At 35.8% G+C, this 11422-nt stretch overlaps 1 protein-coding gene across 1 annotated transcript; it reads left to right on the top strand.

Annotated features, from left to right (window-relative positions):
* The first annotated feature begins 5179 nt into the window (after window positions 1–5179).
* On the top strand, window positions 5180–6298 carry npy7r (neuropeptide Y receptor Y7). Its single transcript, XM_056472715.1, has one exon. The coding sequence runs from the start codon at window positions 5180–5182 to the stop codon at window positions 6296–6298; it is 1119 nt and encodes a 372-aa protein (XP_056328690.1).
* The last annotated feature ends 5124 nt before the right edge of the window (window positions 6299–11422 follow it).

Genomic DNA, 11422 nt, shown 5'->3' with positions numbered 1-11422 from the left:
CTTTAGATGTGAATTTTCAACATCAGAAGTTAACAGAGCAGAGATCAACATCCCATAATGCTATTCACAATCGTAAATAAAGCTGCAGTCACACCAGAGTTTGTGCGTGCGAAATTCTGTTGTATGGCGCTGCGAAAATGGGCGGGATTAAACAAGATGATTAGACATTAAAGCGAGCGATTTGCTCCATGTTTTAAATTTCTGTCCAGAGAGGTCGTGTTTTGATCCTCGATTGGTCTCACACAGTCAAGTGATGCGAAACTTGACGCATGACCTTGCATTTCCGGTCTGATGCATTCGTGCGCGTATGAATGGAAGTCTATGGGAGGAAAAGCCCAGTGTGACCGCAGCTTAAACGAAAAACCCATGCAGATCCTAAAATACTGTATACACTTAACATTTTCACAGAGTATTTTTTATTTATTTAATTTTTTTAACACAAGTTGAATTTGTGCCCTGTCTGACATACAATATAAATTAACAATAAAGTACACAGTAGTTGTCAGGATGTCAGTGAAAATGACCCAAAAGCAGAAATTTCAAAACATTATTAAATATTGAGGCAAAAATATAAAAAAAGAAACTCAGCAGCTAGCTGAGAACCAGAACATGTCCAGAATAAATCAGTCAACAAACAGAGGATTGGCCAAAAGGCAACAGGGTCAGGACCAGGAGAGAATAATCTAACAAAAATGCCAACGCATGAAAAGCTGAGCAAGAAATGAGTTGGAATCAATTCCATTTAAGTAAGCATTTCAGCCCAGGACTGACAATCATAGGCTCAGGTCATAAGAGAGGCCAACAGTCAGGATATCAGCAGAGACCTGGCTAAAGTAGAACAGGCCAGCACTCAGTGGAGCAAAGCCAACATTCTGGCACCAAGAGAAGCAAAGCACACTCAGATATAAGACCAGCAATCAACAGAAATGAAAGACAGGTGGGAGTAAATGAGCGGCTGTACTGACTGCCAAAGACAAACAGCTGTGGGTAGTCACAATGAAGACAGAAAACACATGGAAAGCTGTCAGAAGGGAAAGATAAAAACGCTGTCAGAAAAGAGAGGAAGCATAGTTTAAACCTGGGTCCTGACAATAGCTGTTTAAATAGGTAGTTATTCAGGAAATCAACAAAAAAGTTATAATACATAAACTTGAATAGTTCAGAAATGAAAAGAACTTCACTCTTTTTTCATTTGAATCTTGTTAAATATGTTAGTATTTAATTTTTGCCAATATTTTTAACTCCTTTTGGCTGAATTGAATGTGATATCCTTGAGAGAAGTGTTTATTTAAAGGTTACTTTATTGAGTTTAAAATTTTGGTGGCACGGTGGCGCAGTGGTTTGCTCTGTCACCTCACAGCAAGAAGGTTGCTGGTTTGGACCCCGGCTGGCCAGTTGGCATTTCTGTGTTGAGTTTTCATGTTCGCATGGGTTTTCTCTGGTTTTCCCCACAAGTCCAAAGACTGTTGATTTTGATGATTCTGTGCTGTTGGGGATGTTTTCATCCACTCTGGGGTGATTTTGAGTCTTAATCTGGCTACAACTTTCTCTGTGTTTCAGCAAATGGAATGCGTTTTGGTGACATCTTGTTTTGACACATAATTTGGGAAAATGCTTTGAATATTTGCAAAAATCATTCAAGAATGCATAATTATTTGGTTTAATGGCTTTTTAATAAAAAAAGTCATTATAATGGAATTCAATGGGGCAAAAACAGCCACAAACACAACGAAAGGGTAGTAAATTGGAACAGTACACAAGTGTAACAGCAGGCTCTGAATATATCATCACCTTAGAATTATAAGGTTCTATCTGACATTTTTGTCAAAATTGAGCTATTGACATTCTTATTAAATGACAACTTATTTACATTATGGGATGTTTTTCTATAAGTTGTTTACATTTTAAGACTTTTTATTTAAAAAAACAAAAGTTACACAAATATTGCTTGCAATGGAAAGCAAAAATTTTGAAGCTCAATATCTCAAAATCATTCAGAACGCAGATAGAACCTTATAATTCCAAGGTGACAATATTTCTCATGGATCAGGCACTAGAATGCAGCCGGAGGCCAATTGGGAATGATATTGTAAAAAAAAAAGAATTAAGATCTATATGATTGGTGTCATGTCACAGTCCATAATCAATCCTCTTTTCATATATTCTGTTGAACATGACTAAGCATGACAAAACTGTTTTTTTTTTACTATAGTAGACTTGAAATGGTTGTGATTATGCATTGAGAAATGTCATTTTTAATTTGTCTGACAGTTTTTGCATGACTTTTGACACAAAATGATGAGATGATCCTGGTTTGCTTGCAAAAAAATAGATGCTCAAACATGAAAACCTTATGTATCAGTTTACCTGTATATTGTAGACTTTTGTCAAAACTACCAAAAAAGCCTTTACATTTGAAAGAACTTCAAAGTGTTCAAAGAAATCATACTTTTGTCAAATAAAGCTTCATAATAAACTTCAAGTCAACAAGAATGAACAAATTACAATTTCTTTTTTGTTTAGTTTTTACTGTTTTGTGTATGTCAGATTGTAGATTTAAGCTCAGATTGAACAATTGAATTGTACAAGAAATTAAGCACCAAGTATGAATCTACAGCCCACAGTCATTTTGGTATTCTAAGTATTACCACCTGGCCAGAATTTTGAGAATGTGTAAAAAAAATAGACTGTAATGCAACAGAAGCTCACAAAACTCAGTAAAACTACCCTTTTTAGGGCTTTATAAGAAATCAGCAAGACTTTAAAATGTATACAATGTCTAATAAAGAGCAAATACAGTGTTGAGAGAACCAGACTAATATGATCATAATACCTGGTTTTAATAAGCACTATGCATTTTTGGACCAGATGGCGTTTTTTATTAGGCCTGCAGGTCAACAATCCAGTTAAACATTATAAAAATCTAGTCTTTAGGTTATGTGTTAATTAGATCTTCTGCATTAGGTGTTGAGAGCATATGTTGTCTAGATAAAATTAAGTCTTACAAAAGCTACCGACTGGCCTATAAATTATAGATTGCTGTCTAACTGGGATTGAATAAACTAAATTAGCTATAGTGTATGTGTGAATGCGAGAATATGGATGTTTTCCAGTACTGGGTTGCAGCTAGAAGAGCATCCGCTGTGTGAAACATATGCTGGATAAGTTGGCGGTTCATTCCGCTGTGGTGACCCCTGTTGAATAAATGGACTAAGCCAAAAGAAAATGAATGAATATCTAGCTGGGATGGGTGTCATTTAAATTTGATCAATAATGATACTGATAGCGCTTTTCGATAACAGTTCCTATTAATAGAGCTATTGGTAATATTCTCTACGATTTGATGCAAAAATACAAAAAGATGTTCAAGTATGCTGATAATTAAATGTTATTTTGTTACTGTTGGAATTTACAGCAGTCGACAGTACTTTACAATATAAATACTCAAGTACACTTCACTTGTATGGCGTGTTTTGTTACATTGTATAGATGTTTTATTATGTTACCACCTTTGTTCAGTGTTACACTACACATGTGTTTTTATTTTACAATGGTGTTGCTTAGCTTTGTTATGTGAGCCCACACTTTTGATTGCTTTATAGCTGTCATGATTTCACACGTATGACAATTGTCAATCATGTGATTCCATCATTCAGGGATGTAAAATGATAGATAGCAGATTTTAAGTCGCTATTAACACTTAAGTATTCAGCAACAAAGCAGCACAGGTATCATTAACAGTCCGTTTTGCCATAAAGCTTATCAGTAGTCTGGTATTGACCTAATTTTATACAGGGCCCAAAATAAATACAGTTTCTTGGTACTCATCCCTAAATCTAGATCCAATTTCTCGACTGATGACAAAGATTTAACTGAACATCAGTCAAGAATGAGTATTTTTAGGCAGTATTATATTTTTTAAGTGAAGGGTTTTTATCCTACACTGTAAAACCCAACAGTCAACTTTATCAAGTGAAATGAGTGTAGTTAACTCAAAATTTACAATTCTACTCATTTAAAAAGAGTTTTGAACTCAGTGTTGAAGGTAATGAGTTAATTTAATACCTCATTACTTCAACTTAAATGGAGTAAGTTCCCGGTACTCATATAGATTCACTTTTTAACTCAAATGCTTTGTAGTAATCGGTTTCCTCAAACAGTTTGAGTTGCCATAACTTACTGGGTTTTACAGTACTCAGTTGGTTTGAGTTCTCTTCATTTATTTGGTTTTACTGTGCTCAAATTGATTAGTTTACTCAAATAGATTTAGTATACTTTTTGGGTTTTACAGTGTGTGTAAAAACTGTGTTTGGATTATCAGCCTTGAGGTACTCCATACCAGTGTTGGGGTGACACATTACAAACAATGCAATGTAAGTTATGTAGTCAGATTATTTTCTCAAGTAACTAGTATAGTAGCACATTACTTTATTCTATCCAAAAAAATATAAGTTAATTTTTGCTTTACTGACTGACTGACTGATCTCCCGATTCCATGTAAAGAGAAATCAGGAGTAAATGATGTTTTTTGTTTATGATGAAAAATGTTATGCTTAATGTTCTGCTTAAATGTGAATGTGTTTATTCATCTCACTTCCACAAAAAAAAAAAACAGATTCAATATCCTTTACTACCCTTAAAATGGAAAAAAAAATCAATGAAATGCAAACTCTTGAAATTCATTGCTGAAGGGTGTTTTCTGTCTTGCATCCTGAATTATTCAAGCATTTCGCTTTTGGCGTAAATATTTTTCTAAAACATGTATTTTTCTTTTTTTTCATATTACTACAAACAAGCAGGCCCAGACCTTTTTGTGGGGAAAAAATAATACACAAAAAACATGTAACTCATTACTTTACTTAAAAAGTAAACCATGACATTACATAAAAAAATAATAATTGTAATTGGCAGTTTATTCTGCTGTGGCGACCCCTGATGAATAAATAATAATGATTTTCCATAACACTGCTTCATACTGAACTTCTGATTGACTTGATGCCTTCATATGAGCCTGCGCAAATAGATAAAGACAGGTGACTCTGTTAAAATTGTTGAAAGCATTTTCAGTCAATGAAAGTATTCTTACAAGAATACTTTGATTAAGATTTCAGGCAAGAATGTTAATTTTTTTTCTTTATTCTTTTGGCAGGTACATGTATGTCCTTGCTACCGGGTTAACATGGGCCAATCAGATCTAGTCAATGGAACAGAGGACGCAGTCCTCCATGATGGGAATCAAGAGACCAGCCTGGGAAATGACAGCGTCAACACTTACAAACCAGCCTTTGTGGATGACATCACCAAGCACCTAAGTGTTCAAATATCTCTTATATTAGCATATTCACTGATAATTCTGCTAGGACTTGTGGGCAACTCTCTGGTCATTTACATGATCATTCTTTATAGAAACATGCGTACCGTCACCAACTACTTCATCGCCAATCTGGCCCTGGCTGACCTGATGGTGGACACGGTGTGTTTACCTTTCACCTTGGTTTACACATTGTTGGACGAATGGAAATTTGGAGCAGTCATGTGTCACATGGTGCCTTATAGCCAAGCTCTCAGCGTTCACGTATCCATTCTCACCCTTACCATTATTGCTCTGGAGCGCTACAGGTGTATTGTTTTCCATCTTGGTCAGCGACTCAATCGATGCACTAGCTTTATCATCATTGGCTTGACCTGGGCGTTCGCTGCCATACTGGCTGGCCCACTGGCCATTTTCCGAGAGTATCGCCACGAGGAAATCCCTTACATCGACTTACGGATTGCGGTTTGCTCTGAGAAATGGCCCAATGGCACGAATCGGGATGCGGTCATTTACAGTCTATCGATGCTTCTCCTGCAGTATGTGGTCCCTTTGGCCATCATCAGTTATGCTTACGTGTGCATTTGGATTAAACTGAAAAACCACGTCAGCCCTTCCAACCGCAACGATGGCATTGTCCGTCGGAAGAAGACCACTAAGATGTTGGCTCTAGTAGTCGTGGTCTTCGCAGTTTGCTGGCTTCCTTTCCACATGTTTCAGCTGGCCAGCGATCTTGACTTGATTCTCAAGTTCAAAGAGTACAAACTGATTTATACCTTGTTTCACATTGTGGCGATGTGCTCAACTTTCGTCAATCCGCTGCTCTATGGCTGGATGAACCAGAATTATAGGAACGGCTTCCTCATGTTCTTCCGCTGTGAGCACAAACCAGACTCAATCTACCCTGATGGCTCCTTCAGGACTCGATCATTGAGAGGGATGATTGTGAACGGGTACAATGATGGTCAGCCTGCGGCAGCTGTCTGATCATGAAGATAGAGTCTTTCTCGGTCTGGTGGAGCTTGATTGTTGCACAGTATATAATCCAGCAGGGGACAATGGGGCTAAAGTCTGCTCTAAACCACTGCATGGAACATAAACTTAATGTAGCACTTTCCTAATCCTCCATGATTTACTATATATGCGTGGAAATTTATTTGGCTGATCCTTGACATGTTCCAGTCCTAATTTAATGTAATATTTATCAAACGGGTATTTGTTCAAGCTCAGTAGAACAGCGTAAAAGTATACGTAAAAGTATTGTACACTCTCAGAAATAAAGGTACGAGAGCTGTCGCTGAGGCAGTAACTTTTTATGTATTAAAACGTACACTTTACATACTTTGTATATACCTTTAAAGTGATAGTTCAACCAAATATGAAAATTCTGCCATCAATTATTCACTTTTCCAAACCTTTATTAGTTTATTTATTCATTTGAACACAAAAGAAGATATTTTAAAGAAAGCTGGGGACCCGTAACCATTGGCTTCCACAGTAATTGTTTTTCCTACTATTAACAAGTCAATAGTTAAAGGTTTTCAGCTTTCATTAAAATATATTTTCTAGTGTTCATCAGAATAAAGAAACTCATAAAGGTTTGGAACCACTTGAGGTTGAGTGAATTGTGGGTACATTTAAATTTATGGGTGAACTCTCCCCTTAAGCTCTTGTATATAGCTTTATTTCTGAGAGTGTGTGGGGTATAAAGGACCCTGCAGTTGAGGCTTAAGGCACAATAACTGACAAGATTATGAATACACTAGTTGAATCCAGATGGCTAATATTAGTTATTAACACTGGCGCCCACCATAGAGATAGTCAATCATCATAATGATAAGGGAACCGGCATGTTTAAAATATGTTACACTCTCCAAAAAAAGAAAGGCCTACAAACAACATAGGCTCATTCTGAAAACGTAGCCCTATATACGCTTCTGGAGATAGTGAACTATGTAGCCAGAAGTGCGTATGGCTGTATTTCGTTTTTAAAACAAACACTACAAGGCGATATGACGCTGTTCCTTTTTGCGCTTACCAGCTGACCACTTACCTATGGACTGCTTAACCACTGGTACCAGATTGTCCAGTTAGCTTGCCATGTATATTGGTGGACAATTAGCGGGTCAATCTGTGCTTTGAAATTACTATTGGTTGGGTTAAGGAAAGCAGGAGGGTGGTTCAGTCAATCGGTCAGTTCGTTAGTCATTCATTCTATCAGTCAATCAGTCAGTCAACAGCAGCCTCTGGTGAATTTACGTGAGAACAGCAGGCAAGACATTTGAGATCGCACACAGCAGCCGCTGGTGGCTTTGCGAAAAACAAAAACTCCAAAAAAAAAGTAGTTCCTGGGACGTACATGAGGTACATTTGGAGAATGAGTCTGGGTTGCCTACAGAAGGGATAGTAAAAAAATTATTTTAAAACATTAATTACCTCATCATGTATTCTTCCTTGTGTGATTAAAACATTCATGAGTTTCTTTCTTCTGTTGAACACAAAAGAAAATATTTTGAATGTCAGTCATTGACTTCCATAGTAGAAAAAAATTACAATGAAAGTCAATGGGTGCCATCTACCAGAATTAAATATATATATATATATATATATATATATATATATATATATATATATATATATATATATATATATATATATATATATATCTTCTATATCTTCTATATCTTCTAATGTGTTCAACAGAAGAAAGAAACTCAAATATTTTTGAAAAAGTGAAGGGTAAGTAAATGATGAGAAATTTTTAATTTTGGGGTGAACTATCCCCTTAAAGCAATGCATATGGTGTACAATAGGTACATTGTATAAGGATGCCACTTATTTTTAAATGTTTCCTCATTTTAATGGTTAAATTAATTTTGGATACCCTTTAAATGTAGTGTATGGTTTAGTTTAATATCAAATTTAAAGACATTTTGTTCTGACAGGCATTAAGCAACAAAACAAAAAACATTAGAAAAAAATTAAAAGCACTTCAAACTGAAGTCATTATTTTGAACAAGTCCTAGTAAAGTATCTTTATCAATACTGGATGCTCTTTGCCCCAAGCTCAAGCCCACCTCACTTTAATGATTTTTTCCCCAGAAAATGTGCTGATTCTGTGGTGTTTAGTAAAAAGGTCTAATTTCTGATGGCAGTGAAAAGCTAAATTACCTTAAAACATTAGTTTACCCTAAAATGAAAATTCTGTTATTAATTACTGATCCTGTCATTCCAATCATCTGAGAGAACACAAATCAAGATGTTTCAGATGAAATCCGAGAGCTCCCTCATTCTCCAGATCAAGGGTCCTAAAACCGCCTTTCCACTGCACACAACAAATGACAAGAGACAGACCGGAAGTCATTCATTTCAAATTAAGAGTAGTCCGGGAGATGCGTTGAGTTCCGATCATCTTCGTATGCTGAAAATTTGGATCCGATTTGAGCTGTGGATCCGTTAAAATATTTGAACTCCTGCGACTAGACCGTATGCGATTGGCCGATGTATTCCAGTGTTGTCCAAGCAGGTACGTGTGCGCAATATATATTTTTAATGTTGTCTACACATTCCCTTCAAAATTTTTAGCACTCTATGTGTTTCTAGTATTCATTCATTCATTCAACCATGATGAATGCACAGAGAATAAAGGCTTTTGCTTTTGTACTCCTTTATTTCGGACACCAATGCAAGAATCAGCTTCTCGTAAACGAAAAAACTGAAAATTCTGTTTGACTGCCACAAGGGGATGTATTCTGACAGTCATATCCGGATGTCATGTGCCATGGAAAGGCGGTTTAAGTCCATAAAAGGAACCAAAGGAACCAAATGTCAAAACATTCCACAAAGCTTCAGTGGTTCAATCTGTAATCATATTAAGCTTCAAAATTTCTAAATGTTTCAAAAATATTTATTCTCTCCTACATTATGTTAGAGTAAGCATTTACTATTACTAATATGATGTATTGCCATTAAGCCGCCTTTCCATTGCACACAACAAATGACAAGAGACAGACCGGAAGTCATTCATTTCCAATGGAGAGAAGTCTGGGAGTTCGGATCATCTCCGAATGTGAAAAATTTGGATCCGATTTGAGCTGCGGACCTGTTAAAATATTTGAACTCTTGCGACTAGACCATATGCAACTGATAGACCGGATGGGATGTGCGCTCGAGATGAGAATTAATAATTTTTTCGTATTAAAAAAAAAGTTTATATTACAAATATATTTCTATTCATAAATGAGTAATAAAAAAAGTATTTTAAGTGGTCTCCACATTCCTTCCAAAATTTTTGGTGAACACACGGAAAATAAAGGCTCCTGATTTTGCACTTCTTTATTTCGGACACCACGAAATTTCAGCTTTTCTCATGGTGCGCGGCAAACTTAAAAATTCTGTGCAACTTGGGGCGTATTCCGAAGGTCGTGTCCAACTGTCGTGTGCAGTGGAAAGGCGGCGCAGCGCAACACGCAAGTGTAGTAGTAAACACAGACAATATTTTTCATTCCTTTGAACATTTTGGGAACATTTCTGCATATGGAGGATGAGAGAACTCTCGAATTAATTAATTTGTTTTTAGAAGATGAACGAAGGTCTCAAGGGATTGCAACGACATCAGGGTCAGTAACCAATTGCAGAATTGTACAATTTGGGTGAACTAATCCTTTAAAGGGATAGTCACCATAAAAAGAAAATTTGCTGTTGATTTTCTCACCCGATATGTATAGGTGACTTTTTTTGTAGATTTTTACAAACAGCCCAAAGCACGTTTATGATAATTTGAAGTACAAACTTTTTCGGTTTCATAATGCAAATAATTAACGGTTAAATCAAAGTTTGTATTTACATAATAGAATAGATGTCTGTACTGTATATATTTCTACGTGTGTTTTATATAAATATAAAAATATCAATTGTAAATCAATATATTTGGAGGGGGGAGTGGTATGTTTTTGTATTTTATGTAAGTTTGTATTTATATATGAAGAGTTCGGATGCAGAAACGTCTAAATGTTGTGTGAAATGTCCTTCTAAAATGAGCATTTTTACCAGGCTCCTTTGTGTAGGTTCAGAAACTTTAACTTTTATGACAAAAGTAAGATCTTTTCATGGTCTTTAAAGTAAAAAAAAAACTCAACATAAACATAGAAGGCCTGAGAAAAATGCTCATTTTCCATATAAATTTCAGACAGCACTTTGAATTTTTTGCATCTAAACTCTTCATATGTGTAATGAATGGTCACACTTTATTTTGATGGACCGTTTGTTGAATTTAAGTTACATTGCATCTACATGCCAACTAATTCTCATTAGATTATAAGTAGACTGTTAGGTTTGGGTTAGGGTTAGGGTTAGGGTTAGTGTAAGTTGACATGTACTTGCAAAGTTTCTTATAGTCAGTTAAATGTCAGTTGAAGGAGCAGTATCAGCAGATATTAAGCAGACAGTCTACTAATACTCAAATGGACCATCAAAATAAAGTGTTACCTAATAAATATGCACAGCACACACACACATAAAGTATTATGTAAATACAAATTGTTAGTAAAATCTGTGAAAAGTCATTTCATTGATTCAGAATAAGCACAAGTGATTACATTTTGATTGTCAATAACAACGACGACTATAACAGTGTTTTGCTTCATAAGACTTCAGTGGATTGTTAGGAGCCACAGTTGTTGATTTTGTTTTGCTTGTTAGTTTTTTTCTACTCTGAAAGTGCCTGAAGCAGCTAACTTTCATTTTATGAATCGCTGAGGACCACAGTTCCACAGATTTAGCTAAAAAAATATCCACTAAAGAATATAAGTCCCCTACAGCAAATTTAAATGTTCCTTTTAAATTGACTCTTTAGCCCCATTTTGCCCTAAACCACCTATTCATTTTGCTTCACATAATGATAGGCATTTCATCAAGCTCTTATCATCTTATCACTGGTTTGTTTAATTCCACAAGTGGTTCCTATTTACCATCATTCAAACATGTGGCGAACTTTTCTCCATTATGCCTGCATGCAGCCTGGATGCTGCTGATGCTGTCGAAACATTTTTTAAAGCCAATCACCTAAGCTGTAAATTGCATGTGACATATTACATTTACGACCTGGAGAAA

The sequence above is a fragment of the Danio aesculapii genome, chromosome 14 (genome assembly GCF_903798145.1).
Source record: "Danio aesculapii chromosome 14, fDanAes4.1, whole genome shotgun sequence".
Taxonomy (NCBI): domain Eukaryota; kingdom Metazoa; phylum Chordata; class Actinopteri; order Cypriniformes; family Danionidae; genus Danio; species Danio aesculapii.
This window is presented reverse-complemented; position numbering and strand designations above follow the sequence as displayed.

Bases quoted from the DNA above. Each gene is read 5' to 3' on its own strand.
- npy7r (XM_056472715.1), top strand. From the start codon at position 5,180: ATGGGCCAATCAGATCTAGTCAATGGAACAGAGGACGCAGTCCTCCAT.